At 34.2% G+C, this 26,859-nt stretch overlaps 1 protein-coding gene across 1 annotated transcript; it reads left to right on the top strand.

Moving 5' to 3' along the window:
- The first annotated feature begins 199 nt into the window (after nucleotides 1-199).
- Nucleotides 200-25,454, top strand: LOC100377293 (protein mono-ADP-ribosyltransferase PARP6-like). Its single transcript, XM_085507169.1, has 22 exons — nucleotides 200-383; nucleotides 2,107-2,199; nucleotides 3,263-3,352; nucleotides 4,259-4,368; nucleotides 4,741-4,812; nucleotides 5,409-5,512; nucleotides 6,797-6,857; nucleotides 7,026-7,116; nucleotides 7,462-7,528; nucleotides 8,862-9,032; nucleotides 12,642-12,776; nucleotides 13,127-13,283; nucleotides 13,668-13,817; nucleotides 13,967-14,185; nucleotides 14,627-14,763; nucleotides 15,451-15,499; nucleotides 15,921-16,033; nucleotides 17,893-17,965; nucleotides 18,665-18,811; nucleotides 19,758-19,821; nucleotides 23,347-23,431; nucleotides 25,167-25,454. Exons 1-22 carry the CDS (start codon nucleotides 299-301, stop codon nucleotides 25,267-25,269), a joined length of 2,376 nt encoding a protein of 791 aa, XP_085363295.1. The 5' UTR covers nucleotides 200-298; the 3' UTR covers nucleotides 25,270-25,454.
- The last annotated feature ends 1,405 nt before the right edge of the window (nucleotides 25,455-26,859 follow it).

Raw genomic sequence — 26,859 nt, 5'->3', positions numbered from 1 at the left:
GTGCAACTCTGAGTTTTAATTGTCAATGTTAAAGTTTATAAATGCAATATGTTTTATTCTACATATTTGACACTCGAAAAACATCGCAGTTTCGTAGTTTAGTTTAATTTTCACACTGCCCCGGAATCGCAGAAACGAAGATAGAAAACCGAATGTCCAATTGCCTGCGCTTGCGCAATTCAATTTTCGAGTGAATCTTCCGGGTAATATTCCTGGGTCTAGTGGTGTCGAGAGATTATATTATTGTCTCGATGTTTTCGTGAAAATCAATCGACAGGCAGTTGGATGAAGTTACAAGATGTCACACCGCTACAGAAGAATGCAATCTGACATGAAATGCGTCGTTGACGCGTGTAGAGCGGATTCGACGTGTCCGTTTAGCGGTATGTTGATCGGTGATTACAGTCACCATGTTTTGCCGTATTATTATTGTGTCAGAATTCAACTTTGGCTATGACTCACGTCAGTCATAAGCTCCACAAACCACGCTATCTCTTGTACAAGAATTCAAAATTACAATCAGTCAATAGAGTCATAACTTCGAAGCCAGGGGAAGTAGTTTTCTCTGTCTTTTCGTAATGTCGTATGTTAAGTGTCGAAAAAGCTTTCTTCCATGATATTACGTTTAAGGAAATATGTTTTTAAAAACAATATCTAACCATGTCATGAACTAATGATAGTATGAACATAACATTATTAACAAAACTGTCGATTTTATTTATTACTTAATTAAATTATCATGTAGTCATTAATAAACTTCCGCCTTTTGTTTCCTCTATTGTCATTAATGCTTTAGTTCAAGTTCAGTGCCAGCAAAGGCGATGATGCTAAACACAATAATGACTACCACATTTAATATTACACCTTAATAGAAATAAAAAGATTGATCTTTTACTATTTAAAATGCAATTACATAACTTTCACTTCAGTTTTTCTCCAGTATAATTAGCATGATATTTTTTAATTAAGATCTTTGTTGAATATGAATGGAATAATATGGAAGCCATTCCAAATGAAAATGTGTTGTTATAGATGCTAAAGACCACAAATAACCCATTCTTAGTATACCCCAACATTGGCATAAATGTGATGGCCTTCATGGGTTGTGAGTCGCCATTGTTATTAGGATTATCTAAGTGTCTTTCTGACTCACGGTTTTGCTGATATAGGCCAACATTACTTGTATTTGGTACTTCCATTGACATCCGTAACATGGTTCAGTATCTGTGAAACCATAACCATGCGGTTTTATAATTAATTTCTACAGAAAAGTTTCTTCAATCTTGGATTTCACAATAATCTTACACTGCATGTGTGACTGTTGGCTTGTGACATGGTATATGTTCTGTCAGCTGCTACAGATATCCTCCACTATGACGCTGGCGCAGCGAGATGTAACCGTCTTTCCAGCTTTATAATTTTGATAGAGATAACGATAACATTTTCGAAAAGACGTCTTCATGATTTTACATTTGATTAATATAATCTATGAACTGTAAAAACATATTACTTGTAAACTGATTTAATTTTTTTTAAGAAACAAATTTTCATGAGGCTGGGGGAAATATATTAAAACAATGTAGATTTCACTAGAATACAATACAAGAAAGGAATCATAGGGACTTTCACAAAATTTTAAAATAAATATGTGTAATTTCCTCTGTAGTTTTTTTATCAAGTGAAGTACTGCCAAAATTAACAAATAAATTACGAAAAATACACTAAATTATTGATAAAAATAAAAATATGATAAGATTAAAATGAGGAAGTAATGTGAAATTTGTAGTCAACAAACAGGCTTGTTGTATTTATACATACCTTTGTACCTTCATATACTGTCTTCTGTAATACTGTAGATGATTTATTTATTCACAAAGTTTTAATTTCACAGTTGAACTAAATCTAGTTTACATCCACCTGAACAAACCAGTAAAAAACACATTGTTTCACAGATAAATCTGAAATGAAACAAATATTAGAATAATGAAATTTAATACTCAAGAAAATGAATCCTTTTACAGTGCTTGCATATACCCTAGCACCCACAACTTTGAATTTGTACAGATTTCATGGATATGAGACTGACAATATTTCTTTTATTTACAGATTTTGAAAAAAATGAAAACACATTTATCTTCACGTACAAGAGGGATGAGAAAAAAATTTCATTTACATTACACATGTCTGATGACTATCCAGGTATTAATTATTTATATATATTTTACATAAATTTGCATATAATTTACACAACAAAATTTATTCATTAGACATTCAATTTGCAATAGCTTACTGATGTTTAGCTTGCTCCTAAAAATTCTGCTGTGTTTTGCCAGCAGTTTTGAAGTAAAAGAACTAATGTTTTGTTACATCTTGTATTTAATTGGTCGTTAAAGGGCTAGAGGAGAAAACCTACTGTCTGTCAATCATTGAGATACATAGGGTGACAGCCGCCTGACTCAAGGTGTTGACGAGGTTTCAAGTCGGGACTTTATGTATTCCTTGTCGATCCGCCTTTGATATAGCTCTATAAATATCAATGAGTTGAATCCATGAGGACATGGAAACTGTGGAGTTTTTCAATAAAGAAAACTTGCTACAAACCCATGTTTGTATATATGCTTTTTTTCAACACATGAAGCCCCCCCTCCCATTCACGAGGCCCCTTGGTAAGTCAATTAAGTCAACATTCTGGATAAAAGTTTGTTTTTTCATTGAAGTCTCATTGAAATCTTTTGCACTATTTTTTTTCCTTTACCAAAATAGATTTAGGGTAGGCAATGCATTGTATGTAGGGTAGGGTATGGTAAAACCAACAAAATATGACAGGTTTATGAATAAACTAGTTAAATGGTCATATTTTTATTTGCATATATAGGCGAGAGGGTTGTCACCTGCATACACGCAGAAATTGAGTCCCAAGCGATGATAACAACACACGTTAAAAACGCAAAGGTTCATGGGCAGACACTTGCTTGTAAACAATGGCATGCTATGACCATCTGACACATGCGCAGGTCACAACTCTCCCACTTTAATGTAGAAATGAATTATTTTTGTATGTGGACATCTGAGCATTTTACCACCTAGCAACCATAAAGATGAAAACAAAGAGCGAAAACCCTCAGTAAACTACTACTTTGGGCTATCAGTAGTTGTGTTGCTTGTCTTAGCAACATAGTGTGAAGTAGCTCCATCCCCAAGAATTTGTTGTAAACCAATTTAACTTCACAAATAAAAACAAATCAAATTTTTTTCTCTGCAGATAATACAATGTTGTTGACATCAGACAATCCAAACGAACCAAAAATAAAAAATCAGAGGATACCTTACATATTTACTGAGCTGGCTGCAGGTGAGTTACACTGCACACTGTTTTGACCTTTGACCTCAGCTGGACCATACCATTTATTTAAGGATAGCATTTCTGTGAATTGATGGTGATTTTACTCAAACACCTTTTAAGTGCAATATACCGTAGCAGTATTTTTGTTAATGTTAAACAAAATGGTTGACGGATATTTGCTCAGATCAGATCAGCATCATTATCCTAGTACAAATACATTCTTGACATTTTGTTATTATTAAGTAAATAGATTTGCCTTTTCAATGATAAAACAGATTTTTATGTATATTTCAAATTTAGTCAACACTCATTTGTTGAGTTGGCTGAGAAACATTCTACAAATTTGCATACATCCTATGAACTAATTTTTGTACACTCTGACAAAATACATTCAGTGCAATTTGTTATTGTAAATAATTTGTGAAGTTTATGGAGTAATCAGTTGGCATGGTCAAACTGGGTTGTATTAGTCCAATCAGTGTTACAAATGTTGACATTAATGTATTGTGTATGTATTGTTGTGTATTCAAAATGATTGACCAGCAGACATCATATCATCATATTTATTGCTGTAAACCAATAGAACATTTGTAATTCTAAGGATGCAATAAAGTTATTATTATTATTATTATTATTATTATTATTATCAAAAATCCCAAAATGGCAGCCATGTATAGAACAGCTTTATTTGCGTACTAGTAATCTAAGTTACTAAGTGAGGGCGCTGTTGTCATATCAACTTGCATTTTAAAAAACATCAAGTACTTCAAGTCAATAAATAAAAGTGATATATTCTGACCCAAAGAAAGTGGCATATGGATAGCTCTAATATAAGAGCACCCAACACAAAAGGGTAAATTTGTAACTGAATCGGCAATATGTTTAAATCTTAAGTTAAATTTTATATTTCTGCAGGCTTGTGGAAAACTTTTGATGTTTCCTTACCGTCTTTGCTTTCAAATGATGTAAGCATGGAGTCACAAGAAGAAGAAAGACGACCTGAATATGTTACAATGGAATCACAAGTAAGTTACTGTCACCATATAGTGTTTGTCAAGATTACAAGATTTTACTGTAAACCACAGTCCGTCAATAGACTATAGAGGGACTGTGTATAAACAGAACCTGCATTGAATGTACATAACATGCTTATAAAATCTTTTGATGGGCAGTAGTTGTCATGGCGTGCTGTGCTTAATATGGGTTCCATAGCAACGAAGGCAATATAAATAATATATTTTCACTGATAATATATTTTCACCATCTCATATTTAATAGGTCATATTTATGAACACTGCATACCTTTATTTCATATGCTTAGAGTGTTTCATAACTGTGTTATATCCCATAATAGCTGCCTACATAAAAAAATATGACTAATTTGTTGTATTACTCAGGACAGTCATTATAGCGACTGCGTTGAGGACACTGATGATTTGTACGACTACGAAGAAGATTTTGAAGCTGAGGTATGTAAAGACTAATTAGCTAATTACTTGTTAATTTCGTGAAGCTTTCTTATTCTTGTCACAAAGATGAATATCTCATTATGGAGGCCATTTTGAATATGTAACAAGTCCCCTCTAGTACTCGCATAGATAATGAGCTTAAAATGGCTGCTCCCATGACATGAATGCTGAATGCAGATTCTTTCACCAACAAAGCTCCTAGCGCTGAATATTTACTTAATGCACATGATAATATGTAGTAGCAGGCAATGCCTGGTGAGGGAGCAGTTTATTGAATTACTAAAAATAAAAATGATGTAACCATTGAATATTGAAGCGTATAAACTGTGTTCATCGTCCATGAGTTGAGTGTGATTCAAAATGGTGCCACGCACGACCCAGGTGTCATCGCTGCTTAAAATGACTCAAAATAAACATTCAGAAATAACTATTTTTATTTCGATGTCGGAAAACAATAACCTAATTTTCAAAATTTATGGTAAAATGAAAAAAATTATGGCATTCATACCCAGAGGTTCACCATTTTCAAACTCAGACCGTGTTCGTCATAATTGTACAAAAATGTTATATAACAACACATACTGTTTTCTATCAAGGTATATGTCAGTGAGGAAGATGAGGAGATAAACACAAATCCAGTTTTATCGTTGGATATCGAACAAGTCCGAATGAAATTTGGAGACCAAGCTATAAATACTAGGTTGGTTGAATGTGTTGACACATTCTGAGTTCTGTATTTATTTATTTATTTATTTATTTATTTATTTATTTATTTATTTATTTATTTATTTATTTATTTATTTATTTATTTATTTATTTATTTATTTATTTATTTATTTATTTATTTATTTATTTATTTATTTATTTATTTATTTATTTATTTATTTATTTATTTATTTATTTATTTATTTATTTATTTATTTATTTATTTATTTATTTATTTATTTATTTATTTATTTATTTATTTATTTATTTATTTATTTATTTATTTATTTATTTATTTATTTATTTATTTATTTATTTATTTATTTATTTATTTATTTATTTATTTATTTATTTATTTATTTATTTATTTATTTATTTATTTATTTATTTATTTATTTATTTATTTATTTATTTATTTATTTATTTATTTATTTATTTATTTATTTATTTATTTATTTATTTATTTATTTATCTATCTATCTATTCAGAAAATCTTCACACCATATGCTTGATATTGCTCTTTTGTAACATATTCTTCACATATTGTAAAATTTCACATGCAGTGATGCTTTTATACAGGTTGTTGTATACAATCTATATGTGGTTAATATACACACACAAGCTCCCTTAGTTTAATTGAGAAAAAGTGTGAGACTCCCCAAGTTTATGAGAATACTGATTGGAATTATTTTCTCACTGACAATATCAAAGTGATTAGAATCATGTCAGTTGGTTCTCTCCAAGAGAAGAATTTCTTAACCTTGAATGATTCTAACCAGCAAAAAAGTCAAATTCCAACTGCAAGAGGGTATTTCCCTGTTATAATTTCCCACTTTTTCTCTTTAGAATATAGTAAAGTAAATTATAGGAGGTTTCTTGGTTAGTGAGTGAAAACATACAATGTCTCCCTAGGTTAGTGAGTGAAACTATACAAGGTTCTCCTAGGTTAGTGAGTGAAATCATAAAAGGGTGACTTTACGTTAGTGAGTGAAACCATACAAGGTCTTTCTAGGTTAGTTAATGAAACCATACAAGGTCATTGTAGGCTAGTGAGTGAAACAATACAAGGTCCCCATAGGTTAGTGAGTGAAACCATACAAGGTCATCGTAGGTTAGAGTGAAACTATACAATGCCCCCTAGGTTAGTTTGTGAAACCATACAAGGTCTCCCTAGGTTAGTGAGTGAAACCATACATGGTCCCTCTAGGTTAGTGAGTGAAACCATACAAAGTCCTTTTAGATTGTGTGTGAATATTATAAATTTATATTCTATTTTCAGAACATTTGGTGCTATTGATGACATTGATGTGGAGCTCAATATTGATGTCTCATTTCTTGATGTGAGTATGCAAGTAGAATTGCTGTACATAATATCATTTCAATTTTTGCATTCTACTTCATTTGTAATGTTTAATCCATAATGTAGATAGTGTCTTTATTGACCTGTTGTAAATTTCTGTATTTTCTTTCTCTCTACACTAATAATTAAGGATTTATCATTTATATAGGAGGAGATATCGATTGCATGGAAAGTGAATCGTAATGAACCGGTGGTTGTCAGATTACATTGTTCTTTGTCACGGTATTTAGATGCCACAGGTAAGTGTAATTATTTGATTGGTCCACAGTATTGGAAGTATTTGCCTTGACAAGACAAAGCCATGCACTTAAAAGATTGGTCACATTTTAACTTATCGTAAGATTCTGTTCGAGATCCATACATCTACAGAGGAATATTTTAAATTAATTTCTGATGATAAATATAAGAAGGATGCAGAGATGGCATTTCTGTTGCTGAATTACTGACTACATTATTGGTGGTATATGTCATTGATAAATTCAGGAGACCTAAACCAATGATCCTTGTCTAGCTACAAGTACACTTCAATGATAAGTATGATGGCTACAGTGTCAATGCCTGTAATCACTTTCATTTTTTTCCAGAACCAAAAATAGAAGTATTTCAACCGTCAAATAAAGAAAAATTTGGTCTTGGTGCTCAACTCAAAAAGTAAGAAATGTTTTTTCTTTGATTAGTCAGCATTGTTTGTGTTGTTTATGTGGAATTGTTATTTTGATGGTCTGATAATTTGAATGAAAATTTACATCATATTTGTTACACAAAAAGTACTATAAATACTTTATTTTAGCTGGAATTAATTTTTGCTGAAACAACATTCTGGGTGTTTTGTATGGATTTTTTTTTTCACTGATTTTTGACGAGTTGTATATAAAATAGAGAGAAAAGGGTACATTCGCTGGATTTTATTTTCACTGAAGCATTCCTTCAGCGAAAATAGCAAAAATTAATTTCAAGGGAATTCCAAATATTTTACAGTAATTCATTTCTTGATGGTTTCGCTAAGGCTGAAAAGTAATTAACTTGACAATATATCTTTGCCATTAATTTTGTGTTTTCGTTGGACTTCTTGCAGTCACCTGTTTTGTTTGTATCTTATGAAAATATTAGTAATATTGTAAGAAATGTCTGTTTTTGGGCATTGGAGATTTACCCTGCATTAGGAAAGCATATATTCTCTTTGTTTGAGTAAGTAAATGCCCATATTTGGGTGGTGAGACTGTAAATAACACTGTAACCTTGTTATAACAAACTCTTTGAGGGAAAGACAATTTGTTTGTTATAGTGAAGTATTCACTATAATGAAGCACAATATACGTTGTGTTTGTTATAGTGAAGTGTTCACTATAATGAAGCATATAATACATTGGGTTTGTTATAAGTGAGAGTCATGCAGTATGTTCATTATATCAGGAAATTCACCATAAAGGTGTTCATTATAATGAGGTTATAGTGTACTTTAATTTCAAAGGAGACACATTTTCTTGTATTTCAGAGTCAATGAAAATATTGAAATTTTGTAGAAGTGAGAATTAGTGACTTTTGCAAAATTTAACTTTGACAATTGCCATAAAACCCTCAAATTTAATTTACTCTACATTATTGTTAACAAAATCCAGCAGAATTTTGTCCACCATCTTGAACAACAGTTTACTGCATAGCAACTGTTTTTACAAATGGTGATTGTCAATACAGGCTTCTCTGTTTTACACAATATCCTGATTGTCTCTATTTCAAACTATGTAATACAGTTGTATTAAAGTAAAGCCTTTGTAATGAATATAAGGATTGATGTGATAACAAAATAAATGTGAAAGCTCCTGATAAACAAATAAAGGTGAAATGGAAACCATCTTATCAATTCAATTTGTATTTGTTGATAAGTTTTGACGAAATGAATATTATTCTCTATTGTCCACAAATCAACATTTTTTACAAAATATTGAAAAATCCTTTAGTTTACAGATAAATGTTTATTTTTTAGAATTTTAGAGGCTTTCATCTCATCTCGGTGGAAAGAGCTCAACAATGAAATAGTGCAAACTAAACACAGAGCCTTGAATTTATCTGTCCAACCGGAAGTGGACTCATCAAGTGGAAGTAATTCTTCACCTCCCTGTAAGAAAATCAACACAGGACAGTCCTACAGTCACAGGTATGTGTATGGAAGCATGGTGTTGTAGTCAGTGACAAGTAGATTTGTTCTGATAAAAAACAAAAGCCTGATTTTGCATAAATAATTTGTAAAGCGCTTCAGTCGCCAATTTTGATCTGGGTCCCATGTGACATATGTGTGTAAAATACATTGTTCAATCGTGTACATGCCATGAACGATGACTGTGACATGTGCGATGACTGTGCTATGCACAGTGACTGTGACATGTGCGATGACTGTGACATGTACGATGACTGTGCTATGCACGGTGACTGTGACATGTGCGATGACTGTGCCATGTGCGATGACTGTGACATGTGCGATGACTGTGACATGTGCGATGACTGTGACATGTGCGATGACTGTGCTATGCACGGTGACTGTGACATGCACGATGACTGACATGTGCGATGACTGTGACATGTGCGATGGCTGTGCTATGCACGGTGACTGTGACATGTACGCTGACTGTGACATGTGCGATGACTGTGACATGTGCGATGACTGTGACATGTGCGATGACTGCTATGCACGGTGGCTGCAACATGTGCGATGACTGTGACATGTGCGATGACTGTGACATGTGCGATGACTGTGCTATGCACAGTGACTGTGACATGTGCGATGACTGTGACATGTGCGATGACTGTGACATGTACGATGACTGTGCTATGCACGGTGACTGTGACATGTGCAATGACTGTGCCATGTGCGATGACTGTGACATGTGCGATGACTGTGACATGTGCGATGACTGTGACATGTGCGATGACTGTGACATGTGCTATGACTGTGACATGTGCGATGACTGTGCTATGCACGGTGACTGTGACATGTGCGATGACTGTGCTATGCACAGTGACTGTGACATGTGCGATGACTGTGACATGTACGATGACTGTGCTATGCACGGTGACTGTGACATGTGCGATGAATGTGCCATGTGTGATGACTGTGACATGTGCGATGACTGTGACATGTGCGATGACTGTGACATGTGTGATGACTGACATGTGCGATGACTGTGACATGTGCGATGACTGTGCTATGCACGGTGACTGTGACATGCACGGTGACTGTGACATGTACGCTGACTGTGACATGTGCGATGACTGACATGTGCGATGACTGTGACATGTGCGATGACTGCTATGCACGGTGGCTGCAACATGTGCGATGACTGTGACATGTGCGATGACTGTGACATGTGCGATGACTGTGCTATGCAGTGACTGTGACGTGCGATGACTGTGACATGTGCGATGACTGTGACATGTACGATGACTGTGCTATGCACGGTGACTGTGACATGTGCGATGACTGTGCCATGTGCGATGACTGTGACATGTGCGATGACTGTGACATGTGCGATGACTGTGACATGTGCGATGACTGTGACATGTGCTATGACTGTGACATGTGCGATGACTGTGCTATGCACGTCGACTGTGACATGTGCGATGACTGTGCTATGCACAGTGACTGTGACATGTGCGATGACTGTGACATGTACGATGACTGTGCTATGCATGGTGACTGACATGTGCGATGACTGTGCCATGTGTGATGACTGTGACATGTGCGATGACTGTGACATGTGTGATGACTGTGCTATGCACGATGACTGTGACATGTGCAATGACTGTGACATGTGCGATGACTGCTATGCACGGTGGCTGCGACATGTGCAATGACTGTGACATGTGCGATGACTGTGACATGTGCGATGACTGTGCTATGCACAGTGACTGTGACATGTGCGATGACTGTGACATGTGCTATGACTGTGCTATGCACGGTGACTGTGACATGTGCTATGACTGTGCTATGCACGGTGACTGACATGTGCGATGACTGTGCTATGCACGGTGACTGTGACATGTGCGATGACTGTGCCATGTGCTATGACTGCGCTATGCACGGTGACTGTGACATGTGCGATGACTGTGACATGTGCGATGACTGTGACATGTGCGATGACTGTGCTATGCACAGTGACTGTGACGTGCGATGACTGTGACATGTGCAATGACTGTGACATGTACGATGACTGTGCTATGCATGGTGACTGTGCCATGTGCGATGACTGTGCCATGTGCGATGACTGTGACATGTGCGATGACTGTGACATGTGCGATGACTGTGACATGTGCGATGAGTGTGACATGTGCTATGACTGTGACATGTGCGATGACTGTGCTATGCACGGTGACTGTGACATGTGCGATGACTGTGCTATGCACAGTGACTGTGACATGTGCGATGACTGTGACATGTACGATGACTGTGCTATGCACGGTGACTGTGACATGTGCGATGACTGTGCCATGTGTGATGACTGTGACATGTGCGATGACTGCGACATGTGTGATGACTGTGCTATGCACGATGACTGTGACATGTGCAATGACTGTGACATGTGCGATGACTGCTATGCACGGTGGCTGCGACATGTGCGATGACTGTGACATGTGTGATGACTGTGACATGTGCGATGACTGCTATGCACGGTGACTGTGACATGTGCGATGACTTTGACATGTGCTATGACTGTGCTATGCACGGTGACTGTGACATGTGCTATGACTGTGCTATGCACGGTGACTGTGACATGTGCGATGACTGTGCTATGCATGGTGACTGTGACATGTGAGATGACTGTGCCATGTGCTATGACTGTGCTATGCACGGTGACTGTGACATGTGCGATGACTGTGACATGTGCTATGACTGTTATGCACGGTGACTGTGACATGTGCGATGACTGTGCTATGCACAGTGACTGTGACATGTGCGATGACTGTGACATGTGCGATGACTGTGACATGTACGATGACTGTGCTATGCACGGTGACTGTGACATGTGCGATGACTGTGCCATGTGCGATGACTGTGCCATGTGCGATGACTGTGACATGTGCGATGACTGTGACATGTGCGATGACTGTGACATGTGCGATGAATGTGACATGTGCTATGACTGTGCTATGCACGGTGACTGTGACATGTGCGATGACTGCTATGCACGGTGACTGTGACATGTGCTATGACTGTGACATGTGTGATGACTGTGCTATGCACGGACACTGACATGTGCGATGACTGTGACATGTGCGATGACTGTGCTATGCACGGTGACTGTGACATGTGCGATGACTGCTATGCACGGTGACTGTGACATGTGCTATGACTGTGACATGTGCTATGACTGTGACATGTGCGATGACTGTGCTATGCACGGTCACTGTGACATGTGCGATGACTGTGACATGTGCGATGACTGTGCTATGCACGGTCACTGTGACATGTGCGATAACTGTGACATGTGCGATGACTGTGCTATGCACGGTGACTGTGACATGTGCAATGACTGTGCCATAAAGGATGACTGTGACAAATTGCGAAGACTGTGCCATACACTGTGACTTGAGGCAGCATGGTGGCACAGTCAAGTACAATACATGTTTCCAGGTTTGTACGACCTGTAAACAAATCTAGGATTCATGAACCCCACCCTTGACTGACACCCTTATACACAGAACAAACCAAATATTTGCAGACATGCACATTCCACTTGGTATGATATTGATGTCCATTATTACTTCACAGTTTATCCATTGATGACTCCATGATTTCCAAGGTAACTGACATGGGATTCAGTGTGGAGGTGGCACGCAAAGCACTCATAGTAACCAGAAATAACATTGACGAAGCTGTGAATTTACTACTTAATCAACCAGAAAGGTAAAAACAGTCATTCTCCATCGATCATCACTGTAGATATTAGCTTTGCAAAAAAAAAGTGTTTCTGTTTGTTTCAAAAAATGAGGCGATTTTTAATTTTTTGTTGTTGCTAAAATAGTTTATGGCATTTTACCTATGTATTCACTTTGTCAACAGAGGGCGCTGTTCAATGGCATTCTTATATGCCTTACATGTGTGATTGATTGAATTATTTACAAAGTTGATTAATTTTATCCGATCATTACCTGAGACACATGATTTAAACCATATTAAAAACTGCAAAATGGCTTTTTTCAAATAATTGTTTTCACATGAAATAAGGCATTTGTTATTTATTTTATATGTTGCAGTATAATTGATGTGCAGATTCCTCTTGAACAAAGTGGAAGTAAAAAATCAAAGACAAAGTTGTTTTCACGACAGAAATCGGTGCCAACAGGTGGTTTGCCCGATCCACCGATGATGATGAGCCACGACGGTATACACTTGTTACCCTCATTAACGCAAGTACGTATAGCAGAGAGATGCTGAATTGAGTTACAACGTCAAGTTACAAAAACATTTGAGTTATAGTTGCTTTTGAAAGAGTGTTATAATTTGCCATTTTAACAACTGTTTCTCTGAGATGGATTGCATGATTTCCTTCAAATTCAGTACAATGATTCTACATACTGGATTTTAGTTGCACATTACATTTGTTAGTGATTCAACCAAACATGCTCACGCCATTACAGTACATTGCCAGCACAGACTGATCACATCAAATTACTATACAGTCAAAACTATAGTCAAAGTATACACACAGTTTTGGATTGTGATGAATTTTGGCATTAAATAGATAAAGGGGACTATGTTTTATCAGTTAATTAATAATTCATTATTTATTCCCAGAATGGTAAAAATGCCAAGAATGTTCCGACGCTAGATTATGGTTTTCTAGTACAAACTATGTTGTTTATTAGGAATAGAGTTCCTACGTTGAACGAATACTGCGTCGTCTGTGACCAACCACATGTCTTTCAAAACGGTGCTATGCTGAAGGTAATCGATGAATTTCGTATATCTATATAAACCAAGTTTCTTATCGTATCAATCATATTCAAATAAACTGACATTTCTGATGTCTATTTCACTTCATACTCACTTTTACTCAAGCTAGATGCAGACTGATCATTCCTTTCTAATTTCAGCCTGCAGTATGTGCGCGGGAGCTTTGTGTGTTTGCCTTCCAAAATCTTGGAGTAATGCAAGACGCTGCTGATGACATAGCGACAGGAGCTGAAGTTGTTGATTTACTCGTTGCTATGGCGAATGCTGCCAGTCGGTCGTCACGAAGAGACTTAATATTTGATCCATACCCAATGATCTGCGATCCCCTTAATCCAAAGGAATTTGCATTTAATCCAAAGGTGAGTGATTTGCTCATTTCTACTATACAGAAGAGCTATATCAGCCGACAGACTGCTTGTTTAAAAATTAGATGTTGCTTGTACAAGTGCAGAGTGTAGTCTGAGATTCAGCCTGATAATCGCCCTCTAGTGTCCACAAAATCTCTTTGTACTGCACTCCACAAGAAATTTCACTTCCACTGACTGATTTGGATATATGTCTGTCTTGTGGTTTTGTGATCATCTTGCAGTTTTGCATATCAACACACTGGCATGTCATATCGTGGCCTCACATTTTGAGAACTCTCATCCTAAAATACAAAATTAATCATTCTAATTTATCACCTAATTTTGAAATCTTTCTGAAATAATAATATTTTCTTTTAAAGGTGAAAAATCAAATTAACCAACCTCAACTATTTGCCAGTGATTATATTTTTTTTTTAATTTGCTTTTTAACAGAAAAAGAATTTTAATCGAGTGATGAAGGCTTTAGACAGTTTTATATCCGTTCGAGAAATGACGCAGATTGCCAGCTCCATGGATATGAAAAAGAAGATGGATAAAGAGGATTATATGGCATATCCATTATTTCAGTGGTAAGAGAACAAAAAAAATTGTTTTCGTTTTCTTCAAAATTAAAAAAAAAAAATAACTTCCATCAAATTTTGTTCACATTCGAGTAATGGTAAATACTGGTAGTCCATTTTCGTTCACTGCGAGATCCCTCGACATTTGTGAAATCAAGTGTAAAAATAGGACAAACAAAGCTCATAGCATTGTAGGGCGTCAAAACATCGCATCACAAGCACGAAAAACATTTTTGGTGTATTTTAATGCTAAATAATGTGCTATACATATTTGATGATGGTCAGTTTTGCTGGAGTAAGTGTATCTCAATGTCATATTCCAGTCCGGAAGCTCAGCATTTTGACATTAAACTACAATGAAAGAAATTCATGTTCATGAATTTTGAAAGCAGACATTTGTTCCGCATCTTTCATGCATTATGCAAGACCCCGCAGTAAATAAAAAATCTTCTATTCTGTGTTGGTTGAAATTCGATATAAAAATAATGAGTAAAATGTCGAAAGTAAGAACATTTTAGGTTTGACTTTTTTTACTCAGTGACTTTTGAACTTAATCATTTGAATGTCAATGTGTACTTTTGTGAACTAGTACAAAATAACTGTATAATTTTTCCCATTAATTTTATGGAAACATTTCTCTTCAAGACCAAAATTTTGGCGGGAGAAATGGTTTAATGCTGTTCTGTTTCATTACAGGGTGATATCAAGTAATCGGTCACATATTGTGAAATTACCTGAATGTAGAGTGAGTTATACTTATATATTGTTAGCAATTCAATCAATTTTGACTGAACTATCTTTAAAATGTATTTGATCTCCAAATGCCTGGTCATCCATCCATCTCATACTAATTTTTCTTCCAATCAAGATAGTATGCAAATGAAGAGTCGTTGAGCAGTCTGAAATGTATGCAAATTACATGTAAAAGAAGGTTGTCATACATTTGGAATAATCAGAAAATTATGCAAATTATAAGGTCATGTTATACATCTGGACCAATCAGAAATTCATGCAATTTTAAAACTCATAAAATTATGCAAATGAATAGGTCATGTGATAATTTGAGCCAATCAAAATTGCATGCAAATTAAAAAGATGTCACATGATAATTTTGGCCCAATCTGAATTGCATGTAAGTTAAAAATTTTGTTTTCTCTTGTTTTCAGCAAATAAAATTTATGCACACACCACACCAGTTTTTACTACTAAGTAGTCCTCCTGCTAAAGAGGTTGCCTTCAGAGCTGCTAAAAAAGAATTTGGCAGTGTCTTTGCATTCCAGTAAGTAAACCAGTCATATACATACATACATACATGTTTGTTTGCCCTACTGTGAAATACTTTATTTTGCTGGAATTAATTTTCGCTGAAAAAACTTTTTTTGGTGTTTTGTGTGGATTTTATTTTCACTGATTTTTGAAGAGTTGAATGTAAAATATAAGAAAAAAAGTATATTCGCTGGATTTTATTTTCACTGAATCATTAATTCCAAGAGAAAATAAAGTATTTTACAGTATTAGAAATGCATCTTCAGTAGAGGATTATTCTCCAATATGGAAGTGCATCTCCAATAGATAAGCACATCTCCAGTAAGGAAGTGCATCTCTAGTAGAGAAGTGCATCTCCAGTAGGGACGGTGCATCTCCAGTAGGGACGGTGCATCTCTAGTAGAGAAGTGCATCTCTAGTAGGGACGGTGCATCTCCAGTAGGGAAGTGCATCTCTAGTAGGGACGGTGCATCTCCAATAGATAAGCACATCTCCAGTAAGGAAGTGCATCTCTAGTAGAGAAGTGCATCTCCAGTAGTGACGATGCATCTCAAGTAGGGAAGTGCATCTCCAGTAGGGAAGTGCATCTCTAGTAGAGAAGTGCATCTCCAGTAGGGACGGTGCATCTCAAGTAGGGAAGTGCATCTCCAGTAGGGAAGTGCATCTCTAGTAGAGAAGTGCATCTCCAGTAGGGACGGTGCATCTCTAGTAGAGAAGTGCATCTCCAGTAGGGACGGTGCATCTCCAGTAGGGAAGTACATCTCCTATAGGGAATTGCATCTCCAGTAGGGAAACACATAAGTACCGTACTCGACCGCGTTATCGCCCAGGGGCCTCAACTCAGAAAATCACGATTTTGTAGGGGGTGGGCGCTTACCCGAGCACCCCCCTCAAAAAAGAGTGCAAATGAAAATTTTGATTCATCAAGTGACAGATTACGTCTTTGAGGGAAAATCAAATTACTAAATTAGTTGCGTCGTCATTGATTTTCACAATGAAGAAACAGAAATGATCACAAAAAATACGCACATTTTATTACAATATTAATTACGTACCACCATAATTTACGGAATTAAAAACATTTGAGTCTGTTGGAACACAGTCGAAGTCAAAATTGTCATATTATTTCCACTGACGAAGTTGTTGGATCGTACGCAAACTCTCGATGAAAATCACTTTCTGCCATGATGCAATTGCAGATTTGACCTACAGCAGCGTCCTTTGACCTAATGGGTCAAGTTGGTTATTAACTAATCAGAATGCTGTGTTGTACTGACGCAATTCTTCGAAAATTCCCAAAGACTTTCCGGTAACGCAATGCGGAAGTGAATAATCGATGTCGAAGTACGATCTGTTGGAATTGATTTCAGCGAATAAACGACATTGTTTTTCCAAAAAACTAGTAACTAGCCATTTTTGATGAGAGGTAAACTGATTATGGCATGAAATATTTATCGCATTTTACTTGTATTAACTGGTCATTGTCGAAGCCTAGTTTACGCAATACCGTGTTCTACGCATTCACAACATGTTCACAGCGATCGATATCCACGCTGTATCATATAAAAACGATTACCGGTACCAAGATTCGTTACGCAAGACCAAGTTTTAAATTAGTTGCATTTTGAAGGGGTGGGCGCTTTGCCGAATGTGACCCCAAATATAAAAATTGCGCAAAAGTGGGGGGTGGGCGCTTGCCCGGGCATGGGCGCTAACGCGGTCGAGTACGGTATGTATATATGCTGACAATCTTGACGTTCAAGTATCTGTTTTGTAATAATTAGAAAATCCAAACATAGCCTGTATCAACATCAAATTTTTTTCGAATGATGTTATTCTGTCATAATTTAATCATTGTTCTCCATTTTCCAGTGGATCAGATATTGAGAATTGGCATTCCATTATGAGGCATGGTCTTATTAACGCCTCTGGTACCAAGCACCAGGTGAGTAATCAGACCCAGTTGCTGTTGACAAAACCTATTGCCAACACAATTTTCTAAGGCTGTTGGTTATTCAGGCCAAGTGAATTACAACACATACAAATTAAATAAAATGTTTTTGACCCATGTATACTTTGATATGCATAGTATTTCTCTTCCTTCAGACATCATGCGTCTCCAGCTACATGCATGTGCAAATTTTTAGATACTTTGGGAGATAATTTTAGCTTTACAGGGGGTTCATTATTGTTGCTGATGACTTTTATAAAGCACAACAAATTGGAGAAAAGTCTATTGTGATCTAAACAATTTTACCCTCATTGGCCCATAACCTGAATAATTTAAAACCAACGCATTCACATTGTCATACAGGCCATTGTAGGCCATTTATGTGATGCCAATCTTATTATTAAACACTTTGCTTGTTTTTCAAACTTTTTTTCTTTTTGAATACAGCATTGTATTCCTATCCATGGTACGGCGCCTTGATGCTAAATAATGGGATTCTTTAGTGGAAATAATTTACAGTCATAAAATTAACTTGTATTGGCAATGCTACAACACACCTGTCAAATTTTGTGTGGGTAAACTCTTATTTTAACTCTGCCAAACATAAATGTATTATGAATACCTGTATGACCTTGGTGTGTTTTTGCATATAACTAAATGCATTTCTTCATTTTTTTTCTGCTTAATTTGTAGCTGCATGGATGTGCTTATGGTAAAGGTATTTATCTCAGTCCTAATGCCAGTGTGTCGTTTGGTTACTCCGGCATGGGTCATGGATATCATCGACCAATCGGTGGTGTTGGTAGGAAAGCACCGCCTAATGCAGCCACCCAACCAAAGGTATGATGAATGTGTATAAATGTAGGAAGTTTATTAATAAATATTAATCTTTATATCATATTTTTGAACTAATTTCAATTAATTTTATGAGTTTCAATCATAATTTCTCTCAAGCTAAACTTAGTTTTATTTTTTGAATTTTTTATGTATTTTTCTATAATTTTGGATCAAATGGACATAATTTCCTACAGGTTTTGATCAAAAATTTGAAAAATATGTGAAAAATTGTTGTGGGATTTATTACTGTAGAATACTTTATTTTCGCTTGAAATCCAGCGAATGTACCTTTTTCCTATACATGTATTTTACATTAAACTTGTCAAAAATCAGTGAAAATGAATTCCACACAAAACATTCAAAAAGTCTTTAATTCCAGTTATAATAAAGTATTTTACAATATGTGAATAGTGATAAAAGTTAATTTTGGTGTTCAATATTTTGAATGATTTATGAAAGAAAATTCTTCAAATGTTAATACAGTAGAACACTGCAGGCATTTTATAGGTCACTACAAGTTATTAAACCTTGTTCGTACAAAATCCAAAAACAGGGAATGATATTTTGATTTCTGTGATTCTATCAAAATCACACATGTATTCATTTTTTGGTGATTCGAGATGGCTGAATGGTGACTGAATTTAGTGCTAAAAATGTATCAAAATCAAACATTTCTATCATCCAGAAACCAGATCTTGTATTGAACAATTATGGCTGTCTGGTGGCCATTTTGTTCAAATGTTGCATAGCAATATCTCAGATCATATTCAAACCTCACACAGCACACATCTTAGAATATATTCTTCTGTTCAGCTGATTAACTTCACTGATAAAGATAATTAGCGCTATTTCAAACTTTGTTTTAACAAATAAATAACATTCGTTTAGTCATTTGTTGGGATAATGATATCATCATCAATATTTCATCTTCTATCTCTTTTCCTTACAGACGAAAGGAAAGAGTACAAGATTCCTACAGAGCAAAAACTTAACATGTATAGCGTTATGTGAAGGTGAGTATTAAACACTTAACATGTATAGTGTTATATGAATGTAAGTATTGAACACTTAACATGTATAGTGTTATATGAATGTAAGTATTGAACACCTAACATGTATAGTGCTATATGAATGTAAGTATTGAACACTTAACATGTATAGTGTTATATGAATGCAAGTATTGAACACTTAACATGTATAGTGTTATATGAATGTAAGTATTGAACACTTAACATGTATAGTGTTATATGAATGTAAGTATTGAACACCTAACATGTATAGTGCTATATGAATGTAAGTATTGAACACTTAACATGTATTGTGTTATATGAATGTAAGTATTGAACACTTAACATGTATAGTGTTATATGAATGTAAGTATTAAACACTTAACATGTATAGTATTATATGAATGTAAGTATTGAACACTTAACATGTATAGTGTTATATGAATGTAAGTATTAAACACCTAACATTTATAGTGTTATATGAATGTAAGTATTGAACACTTAACATGTATAGTGTTATATGAATGTAAGTATTGAACACTTAACATGTATAGTGTTATATGAATGTAAGTATTGAACACTTAACATGTATAGTGTTATATGATTGTAAGTATTGAGCACTTAACATGTATAGTGTTATATGAATGTAAGTATTAAACACTTACCATGTATAGTGTTATATGAATGTAAGTATTGAACACTTAACATGTATAGTGTTATATGAATGTAAGTATTGAACACTTAACATGTATAGTGTGATATGAATGTAAGTATTAAACACTTAACATGTATAGTGTTATATGAATGTAAGTATTGAACACCTAACATGTATAGTGTTATGTGAATGTAAGTATTGAACACCTAACATGTATAGTGTTATATGAATGTAAGTATTGAACACTTAACATGTATAGTGTTATATGAATGTAAGTATTGAACACTTAACATGTATAGTGTTATATGAATGTAAGTATTGAACACTTAACATGTATAGTGTTATATGATTGTAAGTATTGAGCACTTAACATGTATAGTGTTATATGAATGTAAGTATTAAACACTTACCATGTACAGTGTTATATGAATGTAAGTATTGAACACTTAACATGTATAGTGTTATATGAATGTAAGTATTAAACACTTAACATGTATAGTGTTATATGATTGTAAGTATTGAGCACTTAACATGTATAGTGTTATATGAATGTAAGTATTAAACACTTAACATGTATAGTGTTATATGATTGTAAGTATTGAACACTTAACATGTATAGTGTTATATGAATGTAAGTATTAAACACTTAACATGTATAGTCTTATATGATTGTAAGTATTGAACACTTAACATGTATAGTGTTATATGATTGTAAGTATTGAGCACTTAACATGTATAGTGTTATATGAATGTAAGTATTAAACACTTACCATGTACAGTGTTATATGAATGTAAGTATTGAACACTTAACATGTATAGTGTTATATGAATGCAAGTATCAAACACTTAACATGTATAGTGTTATATGATTGTAAGTATTGAACACTTAACATGTATAGTGTTATATGATTGTAAGTATTGAGCACTTAACATGTATAGTGTTATATGAATGTAAGTATTGAACACTTAACATGTATAGTGTTATATGAATGTTAGTATTGAACACTTAACATGTATAGTGTGATATGAATGTAAGTATTAAACACTTAACATGTATAGTGTTATATGAATGTAAGTATTGAACACCTAACATGTATAGTGTTATATTAATGTAAGTATTGAACACCTAACATGTATAGTGTTATATGAATGTAAGTATTGAACACTTAACATGTATAGTGTTATATGAATGTAAGTATTGAACACTTAACATGTATAGTGTTATGTGAATGTAAGTATTGAACACTTAACATGTATAGTGCTATATGATTGTAAGTATTGAACACTTAACATGTATAGTGTTATATGATTGTAAGTATTGATCACTTAACATGTATAGTGTTACATGAATGTAAGTATTGAACACTTAACATGTATAGTGTTATATGAATGTAAGTATTAAACACTTAACATGTATAGTGTTATATGATTGTAAGTATTGAACACTTAACATGTATAGTGTTATATGAATGTAAGTATTAAACACTTAACATGTATAGTCTTATATGATTGTAAGTATTGAACACTTAACATGTATAGTGTTATATGATTGTAAGTATTGAACACTTAACATGTATAGTGTTATATGAATGCAAGTATTGAACACTTAACATGTACAGTGTTATATGAATGTAAGTATTAAACACTTAACATGTATAGTGTTATATGATTGTAAGTATTGAACACTTAACATGTATAGTGTTATATGAATGTAAGTATTGAACACTTAACATGTATAGTGTTATATGTATGTAAGTATTGAACACTTAACATGTATAGTGTTATATGATTGTAAGTATTGAACACTTAACATGTATAGTGTTATATGAATGTAAGTATTGAACACCTAACATGTATAGTGTTATATTAATGTAAGTATTGAACACCTAACATGTATAGTGTTATATGAATGTAAGTATTGAACACTTAACATGTATAGTGTTATATGAATGTAAGTATTGAACACTTAACATGTATAGTGTTATGTGAATGTAAGTATTGAACACTTAACATGTATAGTGTTATATGAATGCAAGTATTGAACACTTAACATGTACAGTGTTATATGAATGTAAGTATTAAACACTTAACATGTATAGTGTTATATGATTGTAAGTATTGAACACTTAACATGTATAGTGTTATATGATTGTAAGTATTGAACACTTAACATGTATAGTGTTATATGATTGTAAGTATTGAACACTTAACATGTATAGTGTTATATGAATGTAAGTATTGAACACTTAACATGTATAGTGTTATATGTATGTAAGTATTGAACACTTAACATGTATAGTGTTATATGATTGTAAGTATTGAACACTTAACATGTATAGTGTTATATGAATGTAAGTATTGAACACTTAACGTTATGTTTTTAGACTACTACTTGCACTACTTGCAAGTTAGTCATTATCGTTAATCTTCTATATTAAAAGAACGAAATGAACAACATAATTTTTGTTGCTAGAATTTGTAAAAGTAAAATATAATTTCTGCCTTAAAGCGACAATAGCTGTTTTTTTAACATTTTTTGTTATCCACATAGAGATGACCAATTCTCATCGAAATATTGTTTTAGACACAATTTCATGGACAAAAGTAACCCTACACAAGGCTATATCACACAAAATATGATCTGAAGTGTCATGTGAATGCTTGAGTCGTCGCCATTGTTGAAATCAGTCATGTGATGAGGACTGTAGAAAATTATGATGCATATTATTATTGAAAGTGACCCATAAAATCATCAGTGAGAAGCCGTCAGTGAGGTTCTTTCTGGGTTCTACTGTGTGTGCTCGAAAAAAAACAACAACAATAAGTGACAGTTTCATTGCAGTTATTGATCCTATCTAACGATGTTCTTTTCACAGTAATTTGTTCTAAAGATATTCGTAAAAATGGCAATATTTGGGTGTGCCCGAATCAGGAGCATGTTACAACAAGATTCTTTTTTGTGTAAGTATTACGTATAGTGTAGTAATAGTGTAAAGTACATTAATTTCACTTGCTGAAGGAATGACTTTACATTCAACTCATCAAAAATCAGTGAGAATAAACTCCATACAAGACAGCCAAAATGTTCTTTCAGCGAAAATGAAATGCAGCGAAAATACATTTTTTTACATTAATTCTCATGATGATTGAATGCTAAAATTTGTTTGCCTTCTATTAAATAAAAAGTAGTGTTTAGGCGATTTCTTAACTGTAGTGTATTTCAACTGCGCATAATTTAAAGTGACATCATCAGAACTTGCGCATGTACGTAGTGAGGGCAAACTGATAGCGACCAATTTTTTAGAAATCTGCAAAAACCAGTTGCGCATTTATGTGAATTAAAAAAAGTTGTCATAATTATGTTTAAGGCTTCTTGTTGAAGGTTTCGTGTGACGATAAACTACTGCTATAGTTATGATCGTGCACAATGTTTATGTTTTTTAGTCCCTGTCAAACTTATGTTTTGACCTCCGTGCAACTGTGCATGCGTCCGGACCTGTATCTTAGAAATGCCTGGACCAACCACAATCAAACTTCACACATACATCATACATGATATTATACATATGCACATCAATTTGTTACACGATCTCATTCAAGATGGCCGAATGACGGCCATTTTTGTTCTAAAAATCATCAAATTCAAGCATTTCTCGGCTGTTTACAGATGGATTTTGTTCAAACTTAGTATATACATTGTACATTATAGGACCTTGATGCACATCATTTTGTTTTCAGGTAAGATGCAAAATGGCTGACTGGTGGCCATTTTATTTTAATAAATGGGCTTCTAGACCATATCTCTGACTTGTTTTGACTGATTATGTTCAAATTTTTCATATTCATTATGCATCATGTCGTGGATATACAGATATATTGGTTTGACGATCCTATTCAAAATGGCCAAATGGTGGCCATTTTTGTGCTTAAAAAATCATCAAATATCAAGCATTTTCTGCATTTGTGGATGAATTTTGTTCAAACTCATGACATACATTAGACATTACGGGTTCCTGATGCACAGCATTTTATTTTTCAGATCGGATTCAAAATGGCTGACTGGCGGCCATTTTGTTTTAAAAAATTGGGCTTCTAGAGCCATATCCCTCACATTCTTTGACTGATTATGTTTAAATTTTATTCGTTATACATCATGTTATAGATATATACATGTATTTAAAATGGCTGATTTTGTTTTAATTAATGCTGTTCCAGAGCAATATCTCTCAATATGGACAAGTACTTGTTTGATATCAGATACAAATGTCAATCATTTTAATGTTAAACAATCATCATAATCATATTCCTGACATGGTTATATTCCAGCTATATTACTATAAACAAAACTATATATCTTAAATATGATAACTAATGGGGACTGTGCCATGCATGGTTTGTTTAATCTAAATTCACATTGAACAAGTTTGTAATAGTTAAGCTATGTTTATATACTATCTTGGTATGAAAACTCAACTAGGTTTGGCTTTTTTGGTGTTCTTTATATAACTTAACATATTATTTTCAGCATCTGAGTGAAAGTTTGACTTGAAAATCACTGTGAATTAATAAAACTTAATAATGAATCTTTTCATATGGAAAATTGGATTCCATTCTCTGTTGTAACAACAGACTTTTTATTCAAATGCCACAAAGAAATGATCTTCTCTCATATTCTCTGGGTTTGTTTAATTGATAGATATGAAGATGGACAAGTTGGGGATTCCTCTGTGGATACTGGAGTGGAAAAATACCAGAAAGAAATTCTGAAAGCGATTGGAAATCAGACATATGACAGCTGATTGGAATGTTTACTCGTAACATGCTTCTAATGTATTCGTCAGTGAGTGAGGTTACGCACTAACAAAGTTTGGCTGTTGATACTTCTTCATGGACCAAAAACTGACTCATTCCAAAAGTTACATTATATTTTATTTCTCAGTGCGAATCTTTTTTTTTTAATTAAATGAAAGTCGTGTAACATAAAGTATGTTTTCTTGAAATGTGACCATGCGAAGAAATGATCAAGAGCTCAGTTGCGGTCAGTCTTGGTTATATGCGATGTTCAGCTTATGACAAATTCGTAGTCACTGAGGCATTTCACATTCTCTGAATAAATGTGATGAATGTAAGTTCACGAGAAACAAATTGTTATCATTTGTAGAAATGCACATTTAATGGGATCGAGTCACCATGATTTGCATAAATTTTTCATGATCAAATTAGTCAATATATATGCAAATATGTTGCAAATCCCATGAAACCATGAGCCAGATGCATATTGTATAGATCTAGAATTCACTTGGTAATGATATTGAATCCTGCAGATTTCTGAATTGAATCCGAAGATGAATCTGAATCGGACATGAACTCCAGCAACAGTTCATTTGGGAAGAAGATACACAAATATAGGCCCTTTAAAGTTGCATATCCTGGTATTTTCCTGGGGCATTGCCCTTAAACAGCAATAATAAACCTCAATTTTTGTGATGTTAAACTGGTTTTGAACTTCAAAGACTTAACTGCTTGCATTTTTTAATAAAGCAATTCTCATTGGTAGTTCCCTGACCTCTATAAAGTACCAGGATGTGTGATCTTTTTGGGGTCATGCGTAAGTACCAGGATGTGTGACCTTGTAGTCATATTGTTTATTGCTTGCCATATGAGATTGGTTTGCAAATCAGCAGTTTATACAACAAATTCTTAAACCATGATGAAGCTCTTAATATTCAGTACTTTCTATTTTTCTGATTTTGAAATTTACAAGCAGGATGTAATTAATCTTATTCTTTACAATAATCAACATATTTTATTTCCATCTACCATCAAACCCTTGTTTTTTTTATATTTATTTCAATTTCTAACATTTGTGAAAATATTCATAACTTAACGTTGAGTACAAGCTGCAAACTATAAATATTAATTTCATAAAAGACAAATTATCATGAATGCTGCAAGTCATTAAAAATTTCAAAGCATTGCGCAGTGCATGTTTGAATTTCTACTAAACAATGATATTTAACATGCATTGTATGGAACCTGACTCAGTGTGTAAACTGTAACTGCTGTGTAGCTGAAAAGATAACACATTACATAAGGTTGAAACTTACATTGTGGTTACGCAATGCGTAAACCATGGATATGTACAATTGTATGGCTGCTCACATTTTCTTATTAAAAGTTTTTTTGTTTTGTTTTTTATTTTGCTCCTGATTACTGGATGTTCCATGAAAGTGCTGTAAGTCGTTTTAATGTTTCGATAGACATTTTTCTCCTGATTGTTCTAAGCAAGAGAAAATTATGCGGCTCTGAAAATTCAGTGACTTTTGACGTCTTTAAGCGTTTGAATCTACTGATGCATAGATGTTGTTAATGCCACCCTGTACCGCCTG

The sequence above is a fragment of the Saccoglossus kowalevskii genome, chromosome 13 (assembly GCF_978046115.1).
Source record: "Saccoglossus kowalevskii chromosome 13, keSacKowa6.1, whole genome shotgun sequence".
NCBI lineage: Eukaryota > Metazoa > Hemichordata > Enteropneusta > Harrimaniidae > Saccoglossus > Saccoglossus kowalevskii.
This window is presented reverse-complemented; position numbering and strand designations above follow the sequence as displayed.